The sequence below is a fragment of the Lissotriton vulgaris genome, chromosome 3_2, assembly GCF_964263255.1.
Source record: "Lissotriton vulgaris chromosome 3_2, aLisVul1.2, whole genome shotgun sequence".
In the NCBI taxonomy this organism is placed as follows: domain Eukaryota; kingdom Metazoa; phylum Chordata; class Amphibia; order Caudata; family Salamandridae; genus Lissotriton; species Lissotriton vulgaris.
Window position 1 is genome coordinate 3877808 of NC_141690.1, and position 14628 is coordinate 3892435.

The 14628-nt window shown below is 44.6% G+C and overlaps 1 protein-coding gene across 11 annotated transcripts in view; it reads left to right on the forward strand.

Annotated features, from left to right (window-relative positions):
* RBM47 (RNA binding motif protein 47) overlaps positions 1-14628 on the forward strand; it is a 378578-nt gene that overhangs the window by 241136 nt on the left and 122814 nt on the right. For 3 of the 11 annotated variants that reach the window (XM_086963932.1, XM_086963933.1, XM_086963945.1), the window contains exon 1: positions 9848-10000. The exons of the other annotated variants lie outside the window; for them this stretch is intronic. In XM_086963932.1, the coding sequence (XP_086820058.1) occupies positions 9912-10000 (89 nt within the window). In that variant the 5' untranslated portion in view covers positions 9848-9911. Of the gene's footprint in view, positions 1-9847; positions 10001-14628 lie in introns of those variants that run through there. 11 annotated transcript variants of the gene reach the window in all.

A 14628-nucleotide genomic window follows, 5' to 3' on the forward strand; every position in this document is an offset into this window, starting at 1 on the left:
CTATAGAACTAAAACAGTATTACCAGATCACATATTTACTTATTGAAGGGTTTGCTTAGAGTTAATTTTAATTCCCCCTTTGTACTGAAAAAAAACATAAGACTAGCTGAGAATGTTCCAGTTGGAAATGAAACTCCAAGGCGGACGCAATACTGAAACTTGCGGGTCACTGGATGGAGGAAGTGGCCTTCTGTGCCTGCTCTGCAGAAAGCAAGTTGGTGCGTTTCTGCAATCCTTGTGGCTGCAGTGTCAGCAGCGATCAGGCTGAGCCATTCTGAACTGATTACTGGAGCATTGAACTGTACCCAGATTTTCAGATTAAGGCTATTATACAGGGATTGCTCGCTAGAGCCAAGGAAGGCTTGTCCTTTTCTTATGGTTAACTGTGGGCAAGCCTGCACCTCCTAAGGTTTCCTTACACGGCTCACATGCCTTCAACCCTTCCCTGCCTTTCAGTTCACCACGCAAGCGGTTCAGAAAAAAGTAGGGCTAGGCGAGTCCGCTCACTGAGTGGTAGATTCCTGTCGGGCTTTCCAAGTGGCCAGCAAATCTGCTCGTCTCAGGTGACATCCAATAAAATAATCGTTTCTGGTACATCTTCATTAGGAAGACTTTGGGGAGTGAATTCCAGAGGGGAAGAGTCCCAGTGACTGTAGAGAGCAGTGCTTGTGACTGTGAGGCCTCCTCTAGTCTTAGGAGCATTATTGATGTCCTATTCCGCATCCTTTGAAGATGAAGGCACACTGGGCGTTCGTGGATGTGGGGTGGTTGTGGATGGATCATCACTGTCCAATCCTTCATCATAGAAACATGGCTCATGTGTCTATGATGAAGAATGGGACAGCGAGTATATGGACCAGCAATAAAAAAATTAAAAATCATATGCAAATAATTCCCATTTGATATAGTGCCAGTTGCATATTCTGTAGGTCTGGACTCGAAAGCAAAATCCAATCTGGCAAAAATATTCACACCAGCCTCACACTACAAGAGGCCATACCTAGAAGGGAGCCCTTGTGGCATGCTTGGGTAATGCAAGCCCCTTCTGAAAGCCTACAGCCTGTATTGAAAATGTCAGAGTGAGCAAATGACCAATCTGGCTCTAGCGCTGGGAGGCTTTTGGTAGCCATCCGCTTTATAAAAGCTCTTTCTTTCATTCATATTCTTCGATACAAAAGACTAGAGGCGTCATCATAGGGAGTAGAATGTAGAATTAATGGGTTAACCCTGAGAATCTACTGTGGAATGTGGAATTAATAGGCTGAGTAACAAACCCAGGCCCAATTTCCCTTATAGTTTGAAAGGCTGGCAAAAAGTAAGCGATTCAGGGAAGGGCAACTTTTGTTATAAAGAATTCCAGAAACGAGGAATGATTGCTGGACAAGCTTGGCATGTGAAATTTGATTTACAAAAGTGGGGCATGTCCTCGTGTAAAAGTTTGTTAGTGAGGTTAGCAGTCAATCCTCTAGTCCTTAATAGGTTGCTCGAGCCTCGAACATTTTGCAACACAACTTAAGTAGCTTTCTATAGGACCGAGCTTGGCGTATGTTACAAGAGGCATTCTTGTCACATAGTAGGTTCCCTGACCGGCCCACAAACTCCTTTGGGTAGCGCACACCAGTTATCTCAGAAGTCTGCAACTACTACCGGCTCTCATACCATCCACAAACGCCTTCACCTACCCCCCGCTTTGTGAGCTGGGGCGGGGATGGTGTTGGTGGGCCTTATTATGCAAAAGAGATTAGTTCGTAGGGCGTCCAACTCACCAGTTCGTTTTAAATTTGACTCCGCACTGGCTGGATTTTCTTGCAACTTTATGCATGAGGCACAGTTGCTCCATGGAGAGCTGTAGTCCACAGGCTTATTTTTAGGTTGAGCTTTTAGTGCAGTGCGCATGCGCTGCTCTAAGAGAGGGCCTCTTGGAATTACTCCAGCTTTTCTGAAAACTTGTGCGTGTGTGCTTCGATTTTCCACACTTTGTATTGACCTTTGCGTGTGGCTTTCAAAAATGAAAGCATGCAATTGGCCAAAGGCGGGTGCATGTCCCACCTTTTCCAGTAAATGTTTCCTCCCACTGCATGCAGCTTGCGGGAGCGAGCAGGGGCGCGCAGGGTACCATCTGTTTTGGATCATGTTACGGTCGCTTTCACTTTTGCGGCCGCGCTTGTCTCAAATGCTTTTGTTCCCACCTTGCTGCAGTGGGTTTGGTGTTTGTACAGTGTGCACTACCCTGATCCGCAAGCCGTTGAACTGACTTCGGCAGTTCTTACTTGGTAATTATTGGTCACTTCCCTCCCATCCGTGTTTTTCGCAGTCTAATGCTCAGTCTGTTTTTTGTACACTCTGGAGTAGTGATCAGTCACTCTTGCTGCTAATGCTGCAAGCATGAATGATGTGACACTCTCTTACTACTCCTTCATGCAATCTGTAGTGCTCACCAGTCACTTGTGCTCCAGTTTCCTTTGTTCAGTCTGCAGTAATAGGCGGTCAGTCTGACTCTCCCTTCCATTTGCGGTCAATCTTACTCCGTCCTTAATCACTCTGCTCTAATAACCATCCAGTTCCCTGTTCTTCAATCGGTCTGCGGCCATGATAGGTCAGTTGTGCTCTCTTCTGTCCATGCTCGGTAATGATGCTGTAGCTTCTCCTATCCTTGCCTATGTTACCACTCAGCTTATGTTACTCCTTTCCCTTCCGCATAAAATCTCGAGTCTTCATCCTCTGAAATCACCTTTCCTACGTCTTCGCTCTCCCTGTCACTCATATTTTCTATTTCTTAATAAGCCCAACGGTTCCCTGCTGGATCTTGAAACCACAGTGAAAGTTGTCTGTGGAAACAGGGTATCTAGGCAAATCAGGACAGGACATTGCTTCTGAAAGGCTGACAGGGCTGAGGCAGAGCAAATCGGAGTTATGGGGTTTGAGATACTTATTATTTTTAGATCTTGATATTCTTATTTTCTACGGTGTTTAATACGGTGCTTTGATTTTGTAAACGCTAGTGCTTTTTTTGAGCTAGTGGATTCCTGGACTCACCGCAGCATTTAAATAACAACACTTACACTTATACAGCAAATTGGACCTACAAATATTGAAATTCCTTTTTATGAGCATAACTTAAGGGCATATTTTTTTTCTGGTGCAAAAGTGGAGACCAAGTGATTTGCCAGGATCACAGGATGTTGGGCCAGTGCCAAAACTCAAACTTTGTTCATTAGCTCTGAAGTCGGCACCTTTCAGTGCTATGTTCTAGCTTTTCCCTAACTGCATTTCCCTCTCCTAACGGTTACTTTTTCTATAGCAGTGCTTAATTTGAGCTGGTGCTTTCCGAAACTCACCACAGCACTTAATTATAAACTCTGGCACTTATAGCATAAGCTGTACCCAGAGCTTTTGGAGTGCTTTTTATAAGCATTACTTTGACATATTACTTTATGGAACAAACACTGTTATTTTTATAAATACCACTTAAGGGCATAAGAATTGTTGGTACAAACATGGAAATTAAGTGATTGGCCCAGGATCACATTATGTTGATCCAACGCCAAGACTCTAACTTTTTTCCCCAGCTCTAAAGTCGGCATCTTTGCCTGTTACACAATAGCTTTTCCCAATGACATTTGCTTCTCCTAATCTGTTCCTTTTTTTTTTTTTTATAGTAGTGCTAATTTGAGCCGGTGTTTTCCTGCACTCCCCACCGTATTTAATTGTCCACACTGGCGCTTACAGTGCAAACTGGACCCAAAGGTTTTGGAGTGCTTTTTATAAGCGCTATTTAAAGATAAATTAAAACGTATTATAACAAGCACAAGTAAAACTCATTTCTGATATATTTTTTATTTATAAACCGATGTTATTGTGCGCCATGTTTTACGTGCTCTTTGGCTTTTATAACACGCACAAGTAAAATTCATTTCTGATATAGCTTTTATTTATAGACTGTGATGCTGTTATTGTGCGTGCTGTTTAATATGCTTTTTGCATTTTGTAACCGATGCTTAATTTGAGCTGGTGGTTTCCGGGAGTCACCAAGGCACTTAATCATTAATACCAACGCTTAAGAGCAAACCTAACCTACAATACTTCAGTTGTATATAATGTTTTTTAGGTTATATTTAAGGTGCCAGAAATGGTTATAAGACTTTTTTTATTATAACTTTTAAACATGCTGCACAACATTCACAATACTATACAACACATATTAAAAACGTTAACAAAGCCCATAGCTCTGTCAAAACACTTAACGCCCCAAAGGCGAGACCTATTGGCTAAGCCAATGCTTGTTCTCATTTATGAGTGGCCTGTGTAGTACTTCAACCCCCAGGGCTCCTTTCCTAAGCACGTGACACTGGGTACCACGACTTATTGCTGATTCCGATGGGTTGCAGCCTAAGACACAGGTGAAAGCTTCAATGTAGGCAGCTCTCCATGCTTTTAAGGAAACCCGAAATGTAGGTCTGTTCACACTTGGCTCCTTGGTTAAAGGTCACTCAATATGGTTTGTCTGACCTCTAGAGTGGCAGTTCTTCGCTGTACACTTTATCTCAGCTGTTAAAGGGGCCTGCTGGAATCTGGGTACGTTTTCATATAAAATCTAATGAATAACACCACAGTAAATCTGGTGGCACAATTTAGCACATTGTTTGCCTATGAATAATGATACATATTGAATAATTTTTTGATTAACATAAACCCGAATACATGCTGGCCTTTTTTAAAAAAAAAATGAAACAAATGATTTAGTCCCAGTTTTGGAGCATTTAAAATAAGACATTAGGCAAATTGATTATGCTTCATCCATAATTTGAGCCGTAATAATAGAGACCCTTCTATTTGTTTCCCTTTTTGGCACAGGTTGGCAAGTATTTAATTTGGGCTGGAACAAAAGCTTTTCACCATTTTCTATGCAAGGAGGAAAACAGGGAATAGATCTTCTTCATTTTTCACATTAGTGCTAGCTATATTTTATAGTTCTAAGGCTCTTGTTTAGAGTAGTGCAGGTTATATAGGTAATATGCCACTGATCAATAAAGTTACTCTGTTTGGGCTCAGTGGTATTACCCTTATTTTAGCCTTTTATGCATTACTGCAAGTTTTTACATTCATGTTTAAATTACTTACGGCCAAGGGTGTAGTGACCACCGCTTTAGCAGCTAGAGCGGGGTTCTTGATGGTCCTCTCTGTCTGCAACTTGGCAGACAAAGGTTCTTAAATAACATGAAAGGGTGTATGGTTGGTTGAGTGAGTAAATGAAAGGACGGATGGATAGGTGTGTGAGGGAAAGGGTGGATTGGTGAGTGAAAGGTAGATGGATTGATGGATGAATGAGTGAAAGGACAGATGAGAGAAAGAATGGATGGATGAAAAGATGGAGGGATAAGTGAAAAAATGGATGAACAAAAGTAGGATGGATGGATGGATGATGAGTGAAAGGGAGAATGGATGATGAGAGGGTGGATGAGTTGAGTGAAAGGGTGGATAGATGGACAGAATAAAAGGGAGGATGATGGATGAAAGGGTGGATGAATAAGTGAATGAATGGAAGGGCGGATGGATGGACGAAAATGTGGATGGATGAGTGAAAGGTTGGTGGAGAGAGGGATAAGTTAAAGGATGGATAAATAATTTTGAGGTTTGGATATTAATGGGTGGATGGATGGATATAGATAGATAGATGGATGGGTGAATGAGTGAAAGGACGGATGAGAGAGAGTGGACGGATGTGTAAAGGATGGATGGATAAAAATGTGTAGGGATAAGTGAAAAAATGGATGAACAAAATCGAGAATGGATAATGAATGAAAAGGAGAATGGATGATGAGAGGGTGGATGGGTCGAGTGAAAGAGTGGGTAGATGGACGGAATTAAAGGTAGGATGGATGAGTAAAAGTGTGGATGGAGAGATGGATAAGTAAAAGGATGGATAGTTTTGGCGATGTATGGATAGGTTTGGAAATGGATGGACGGACAGAATTATGAAAAACAATGATAAATGAAAGAATAAAAGGTTAACAGAATTTAAAGGTGAAATTGTGGATTTCAGCAGGTAAATGTAAAGATGAATGGATAGATCATTGGATGAAAGAGAAGAGAGCTCTTCTGGGAAGGGTTTTGATGACTTGCTTTGTTTGCTTGTGGCTATAGGAAATTTGGTTTGAAGTAGGGGGTATTTTAGTTTTCTGGCTACCCCCTTGCTGTCCACGCAGGAGATACACATCAACTCTATCCATCCCTCTGGGGAACAGGTTGGGAGTGGGTCTGGAACATCGGAGATGGCAGGGGTCGACACTCTTGGCACATTGCTCCCGAAACACTGCAACTGATTACCTTTGCCCAACTGCAGTCTGATCAAAATTTACCAATGGGTCACTTCCTGGCATATAATAAGGTGCTGGCCGAAATGCAACGCTTCTGGCAGATAGTAAACACAGAACCCAAAACACATCCCTTGGTGAACACACTTCACACCATAGGCAATGGTCGCAGGCTAATGACATGGTTCACTTGGGCTCTGGCTTACACCTAGCATGACCTTCTGCAATCCACTCGACTGAAACAGGAGGGCGACATTGGACTGGCCCTGACGCAGAAGGAATGGGATAGGGTCTTAGTGTACCCATGCAAACTCCCCCGAAATGCCAAATTCCAATACATCCAGCATAACATTCTGCACAGGTCCTATCTCATGCCGGCGAGCCTTCATAGGATGCTTGACACTACCTCTGACTGCCCTAGATGCGGCACCCATGACGCTGATATGGCTCACATGTTCTGGAGTTGCCCAGTGATGGCGACAGTGTGGTGGGACGTCACAGACACATTGACAGATATTGTGGGGTGGAAGGGGCTATGTTTCATGGAATTCTGGGACTTTTCAACACAAAAAATCGAAAAGCGCAACCAACAATTTCCTAGACTTGGCTTGGCTGCTCGTTCATTGTGATGCATTGCAGAGGGGACAGACTGAATCCGTGGCCCTCCGGCGCGAGGAAGCCTGTGGCCTGTGCAGAGTCCACACTGCCAGGGAATGGGACACATTACTAAATAAATTGCAAACGCTTGCAGAAAAGTCCCAGACTAACTCCCCCCTCAGGCGACTGGTCATTTGATGTGCGCACTTGCTATTCTGCCTATGTCCTTAGCCTCCCCCCTCCCCCAGGCCTTACTTGATACATGTGATATCTCAAGACTCAAAGTATATAGGTTATTCATCTTCATGCTGTCGAGCTTGTTTTTGGGTTTGTGGTTGGCCCCAGGGGCTGGCGCACACGTACATCACTGTACTAGTTCTCGTTTCCGTCTGGTAGTTAATGCTGTTCCTTTATTAACACAATGTTTGATCCGATTCCTCCTGTTGCATCATCCATGCTGTCATAATATGTTCAGACCCTCGTTGGTAACGGTTTAATTGCTCTCGTTCTAATGGGTCTGCTTTTGAGGTGTCTTTGAGCTACTTTATAAAAATCAATAAAAATTGATTAAAAAAAAAAACCTAAGTAGATTGGGCAGGGCCTGAGCGATCATACTAATGAGTTACAGAGATGTGACCCTGCAAATAAAAGTTGGCAGCCATAATTTTCCAAACGTTTAGAGGGACTTAAGGACAGAAAGGGTGGGGAACAATGTGGCTGGAATAGTAAAATAACATAACGTGTATTTGCAAAGCGCACGTTCACCCAGAGGCCATCTTGGCGCTGACTAACAGATGTTTATTGTTACTCAAATCAATGGTACTCCTTTTATCAGCCTCAGGAGGAAGAAAGGCTGAGTTGACCCACGAGGCTTTCAACCTGTGAGTGCGAGGTCAAACAATGTGCCTCTTTTATGTAATTCTTTCCACTTACCTCAGACTAAATGATAGCAGGCAAAATTATATTCAGCAGTGGCCCACCAACAACTATGAGATTTTTGGCCCGCATGAGTGTCACAGGATCTTATAACTAGCTGCCAGCAGCCAATCGGAATTGCTATCACACACAGCCTAATCTGATTGGTTGAAAGTGTGTCCATCAGAATGCTGAAACAGCAACCTGATGACTCGCGCTTTAGGGCCCATAGCGGTGCGGGCATCTAGAACACACGTGATTTTCAGTGTTCAGCACAACATCTTCCTGTCCTCTTCTCTAGTCTGCCCACGGAGCTCAATTTGTAAGTTTTTCACATTAAATTCCACTTCATTATGTTTTAACCTGTTGCAGCACATCAACTTGTAAACAGCAGGTAGGCTTGCAGGTTATTTCTTGTAGCACATAGATTTTCCCCACCACCTGTAGTATCTGTCTGTCATTTTCATATATGTGGAAGATGAACGTGATGATTCCACCAGTAATGTCAGCAGTAGTACATAAATATTTTTTTCAACATGCAGATTGTGCAACCTTTTGATGCGCTGGATTATAGTTATCTTGATGAATGTGGTGACACCGTGGCCTTCATCCTACTAACCCTTTCCTCAGCCTTCGATACCAACTCCCACTCCATCCTTAACCAAAGATTGCATGAAGCCGGCATTCAGGGACCCACTCTTTGCTGGATTTGCTCCTTCCTGTCAGGCCACAGTCAGTCAATCAGTTTGGCCTTCTTCACCTCTAACGCTGTCCACCTCATCTGCGAAGTTCTACAAGGATCCTAACTATACCCCACCCTGTTCAACGCCTGCGCGACCCCACTCGCCATCATTATCCGGCCCAATGAATCCACATCATTTCCTATGTTGAGGATACCTAGCTCACACTCTCCCTTTCCAACAAAATGGCTAACACCCTCACCAATGTGTCCAACTGTGTGACCGTAGCCGCAGTATGGATGAAAATCAACTACCTCAAGCTCAACAGACAAGACCGATGCTTTTATAAATGGAGGGATTGGCTACTCTCATTTAGATTTTAAGATGGTCATTAGTCCTTTAAAGCTCTGCATGGGTGAGGGCTGCCATATTTTTAATCTGATTAGCCCAGCTGGTGCTTGGCACGGGGCATCAGTGAAGTCCTTGCTAATCCAGCATACAATAGCTTGCTGTTCCCTTGAGTGAGGGCAGGTGTTTATTATAGAAATTTCAGATGATGGTGATGCAGTGAGACGTGGGTCTCATTTTATTTTCTAGTGGGCAGGTTCCTCTTCTGAAAAAAACAAACACTGCAAAAGATGAGCGCCCTTGCTGATACTTTGAGAGGCCCTGAGTTTGAATGGGCATGGGCTAAGAAGCATGTCCTCAAATGCCCAAGGTCTGTAGGAAACGCCTCGCTGCTTACTTTCTGGTGGGATATTTCAGGTTCCATTGCGTAGTATAAAGCTGGCACCGTTACACCATAATATTGAAAAAGGCTGCCTAAAGTCAGTGCAGTATTACAAAATTAAATATATAAATATAAAAAATGAACAAAATAGAAGTGGCCCACCTTTACACATCGGGTAGTTTTTCATCTTGTAAAGACACCCTTTTTTTAGTGTTTTACAGGGTGTAGGCCGCATGGATTTTTGCTTCCTGCGGTCAATGTTTTGTGCTAACATCAGGAAAATCGACAGCAGAAATGAGCCCGCCAGTTTATAAAACAGGCCCACAAACAGGCAGAAAACCGGCCCACACGCTGACCTGCCAGACCGGCCCTTCCTGATTTCCCTCTAGGCCAGTCCGCCATCCCTTTGCCCCAGTGGGAGGCAGGCAGTCGAGGCGGAGCAGCAGCCGCCTGTCTCCCCAGCCATTTCTGGGCCCGGCCGCTCCGGAGGACACGTTCTCTTGCCGCAGGAATCGGGAAGTGCATCTCCGAAGCCGCAAAGCCTACACACTGTGCTAAGTCACACACCAGCCGGTTTCTGTAAGAAAAGCCATTGCGAAACCTTATAAAAAAAAAGTGCAGACATGAGAGTCTAAGGCTGTCCATCCCTCGCGCTGAACGCGCCCTACAAACGCGATGAAACAAACTTTAATTCTACCAAAGGCCGTCCCAGGACTCGAGCGCCCGCTGCAGCCCTGCTGCCAGGAGCCCGTCACTTGGAAAAGGTATGTGCTGTGATTTCTACACGCTGTGTTCGCTCACAGTGTTTCACTGAATTTGCATTTTTGGGGAAGGACTATTGAGCGGAATCTTTTGCTTCATGCTTTTTATCCATTCATTAAATATGGCAATATGTGTTTCTTTTAAACCAGAAGAACGTGATGACTTGCCTCTCCTGCGCGAGTGTACAGATGACCTATTTAATACATTTGAGTTTTCAGGCCTTCAGTACTGTGCCACCAGTGTTGCGTGTCCCCGCAGCGCACCTCAAGGGGTCTCTGCGGCCGCACGCAGGGCAGAGGGCACAGGGCACCTGCCAGGTGTGCTAGGCGCGGCAGCAGTGCGCTTCGGGTCCTAGTTCACGTGCGCCTAGAAGAGGTTGCCCAGGAATGACTGTCGGTAGGAACAGTCAGTCTCGGGGGAAAGCATGTCGGGCATTTTTGCGAGACCTAAGGCAGCAAGCAAACACCATCTGGTGCCCTCTACTGGTATTAGCCATGTTGGACGCCTCGTCATTAATAGATACAGCATCCTTGTTTAAAAATCTTTAAATAAATGTTGGGGACGAGGGTGGGGCCCTGCTGACTAATGGCACCGCCCCCTCACCCCCATAGCCCCTTCTGACAGGCATGATTAAGGCAAACCTACAATACAGAGTTGATTTGAGCATCACACAGAGTATCTCCTCGGTTCCAGATTACACTGCATTCAGGAGACCACCTAACTCCAGGGTGGAGTGATGTATTTGTTCTGGAATAATTGCATTGGGTAACCAGATCACCTGACTTCAGAGTACACCCCAGAGCTAGCAGCCAGCCCTGCCCCTCTGTCCCTGCACAGATCCGAGCGAGGCCTTGCAGCCCCTGGCTCATGGGTGAAGCCAGGGTCTTTTCCTCGAGCTCTCCTGCAGACGCCTGTGCTGTGGGCTCCGTCGCTCAGAAGTGGAGCAGCCCTGGAGGACGTGGGTCCTTCTCTGTCCATACTCCTCTTTGCGAATCTCTGACACATTCCCACTGTGGGGCTTGTATTGTAGTTGTGTAGATACAATGCTTCAGTTTTTTAACTTACATTTCTTTTATTCGTTTTATAGGTTAACATCAGGTAAAACATATGCATGTACACTCATTGGGAGCAGATTTAGGGATATAGCTGTTACATCTCTCTCCAACATAGACAACAGATGATTTATAGTTGCAGTATCAGTGCGTTCTGGACAAGTTGGGTGTTAGCGCCTTTTATGTTGTCGTTTGACTTAGCGCCGATAGAGACCGACTGCTGATGCTGATGATTTCTGAGTTTGTACATGACATAAAGGGGGCGGAGGAGATCAGTTAAGTAGGGAAGGAGGAGCGAGAGGCAGGGGGAAATGGAGGGGGGGGAGTGGGGTGGAGGTAGGAAGTTAGGGTGAGAACTACGTGAACTTGCCCAACAAAGGTCTCTGGCATTCAGAGCATTTATTCATAGACCTTGTGGTCTGCTGTCCCTAGCAGACCAGCATCCCTGTGCATGCAATTTGAGACCTAACTCATAGGTATTGGTGAGTTGTGTTAATCCGTGTCCCACTCTGGATCCTTATTTTGTTAACCAGCCTAAAATCTAATTTCATTCACAAAAAGTCTGTTCGCAGTTTGCGACCACCTTTTACAAATTAAATGTTAGGACATCTGGCCCTTTGGGATTTGTTTCACTAGTAGGACCAAGGAAAGCACTGAGTCTTAGATGACTTCCATATTTCTTAATTTAGTTGATATAACTGTTAAGGGTTCAAGGTTAGTCAAGGTTAGTCATTCTTCAGATTTCCACTGGTCAGGCTCTCCATTTTGTTACATTGAAGTTTAATGTGGTTACTCAGGCTGGCTCAGTGGCAGTGGTCAAACTCTATGCCTAGATCCTTTTGGAGTTTTTAGTTTTATGATCACTTTTATTAGTAAAGTTGTAGCAAGTTAGGTTGAAGCACTTGATTACGTCCAGTAGGGGGGTGAGGTAGAAGTTAAAGAGGAGTGGTGAGATGATCCAGCATTAAGGAACACCTAAGTCAGTGCTGAGTTGAATAGGGGAAGCAGTAGGATTCTCTATTTGCTGTATAAATAAGTAGAGCATTCAGTTTAGGATGCTTTTTCGGATGCCATGCTGCTCTTGCCTCAATAGTAAGGTCTGGTAGTGGGCTCTGAGAAAGGCTGTCTTGTGACCCAGCAGCAGTAGTAGTGCAGCTGCTCCATTTCTGTCCAGAATTGCTTTCAGATCATCCCAAATGGATATAGATGTGTAGTCAGAACTTTTCCCTGGCCTAATCTTTTTAATGGTCAGAGATTGGATTGTTTTCCTCTATAAAGTGAGTTTTCGCACTGAAGGCCACTTGTTTAACCCTTTAATTGCTGCCGTCGGCCAACGGTCGTCACGAGCGCTACCTCCCCAGTGCTGTGCACGACCGTTGGCCGACGGGCCAGCATTCGTTCTCCGAACGTTCAGCACTGGGCGCTGAACGTTTGACGCTGGGAACGGGTTAATACGTTTTCCTAAGGATGGGCCATTGGTTATATGTCCACAAGTAACTGTACCCGTCTGGCTATGGGTGTTTTCTGAAGTAAGAGGTTTGGAGAATAGAATGGAATGTGCCTGAAGTTTGGGAAGTAAGTTTGGTTCTTATTGGGGAGGTATCCACTGTCGGGAGAGCAGGATGTCCTTAAAGATTTGTGATGTGCAGGGAGGGGTTTGATGAGGAATCCGCATGCTCACCAGTTTTGACCAGTTCCTTCAATAGGGACTCAGATGTTTGAAGGCGATCATGAACTGTTGTCTTCCTGTACCATGTTGGGCATTTTATACCAGACCTTATGTTTTACGTTATTGGTTTTTAAATCAGTTTATTTGTTTTGCTATCACAAAAGGCCAGGGAGTGTCGGATTTTGGTGATACACTCTGAGTTGTTGTTTTGCTACTCAAATAGCATTTCTCCAAGACAACAAGCTCTTCTATGTAGCCACTCTCTCTCTGACTCCTGTCTTAATTTTCTCAGAGATTTCAAATGAGACAGCCCCCTTCAGGACCTTCTTAAATGCCTCTCACACTAACACAGCCGACTGGATGTAGCTTACGTTTTCAGTGACTATTCTTTTGCACTACTTCTCTGTCGTGTAACTCCATTGTATCTACTCTCCAGTTGTTTGCTCGATAGATTGTCCTGAATTGAAGTGTCACCACAAATTGGAATGGTCATATACGCCCTTTGCAAAGTAAGACATATCTTTACACCTCCCACAATCCATCATTGGTGCGAAGAGATAGTGTAGAACTCAGAAGTGTCCAGGTCTCTATCCCAGTGCCTCAGTGATTTTTTTTTTGTAAAGAGTTGCCATTACTTTCAGTCCTGTTGTGAAACCCATTATATTGAGTACCTTCCAAGAACTTCCATGTATTACCCATTAGGTGAGTTTCTCGCAACATTACTCCATTTAGCTCTGACCCAGCCCAGTCTCATTCCACAAGAGTTCTTAAAGCTCTTCCGGGTCATACAGTTTATGTAAATAATTATTACCGATGCCTGGGTGAATCATTTGTGAAAAGTGAGGTTTGACCCAAGAATATCCATACACAACATATGTGTGTTTGCGTATTGTTAAAACATGAACACCTTATTACCCTCCCTCCCCCACTCTGCTTCTTCATGTGAAAGACTTTGAACTATCAACCTCATCAATGCGCGAGGCACCAATCAATCAAATAATGTTTATATAGTGCAGCTTATCACCCAGGGGGGTATCCTGACGCTGCCACCCCAACATTAACAACTGACCTTAATAAACTGATCCAATATTGCATTTTAGTTTCCCACCTGGTGTCTTGGATCTGGGATATCATCCACAGTACGTCACCACCAACTATTTTCCTTATTACACAGTATTTATTTATTTAGATTTGTAATGCGCCTTATCACACAGGGGTCTCTAAGCGCTTGTCAGAGGGTGCACACAGGCTAGATGGGGGAGCAAAGGGGGGCTCTATGCTAGGATGTACCCCATACTCCCAGGAAGAGCACGGTTTTAAGCTTTTCCTGAAGGGTAGGAGTTTCATTTCCTTGTGCAGGCTCACTGGCAAGTTGTTCCAGGCCACGGGAATTGCATTGAAGAATGCTCGCCCTCCCATAGAGGATAGTTTAAAGCGGGGGCTAACCAGAAGGGTGGCATCTGCTGATGGAAGAGTCCTACTGGGAACATAGGGAACTAAGCGCTACCTGAAGTACCTTGGGGCTTGTCCGTACAGGGCTTTATGTGTGGTGCAGAGGCCCTTGTACTTGATTCTCTGCCTAATTGGGAGCCAATGAAGCTCACGTAGCAGTGGTGTAGCGTGTGTCCATCTTGGTTTTTTAAAGATTAATCTTGCTGCGTCATTCATGACTGATTGTAGTCTGGCCAACAGTTGTTGGGGGAAGGCCAGCATATAAAGAATTGCCATAGTCCAGGTGCGACAGGATCATAGCTGAAACCGCCCGTCTGAGCGTGGCTGAGGTCCGGAGTGGAGATAGTTTCCGCAGTTGTCTTAGTAGGCCCGCAAAATTTCCGACAACTGACGAGACTACTTGAGCCATGGAAAGTTTGGCATCTATATGAATGCCAAGGGTTTTCACAGCCGCTGC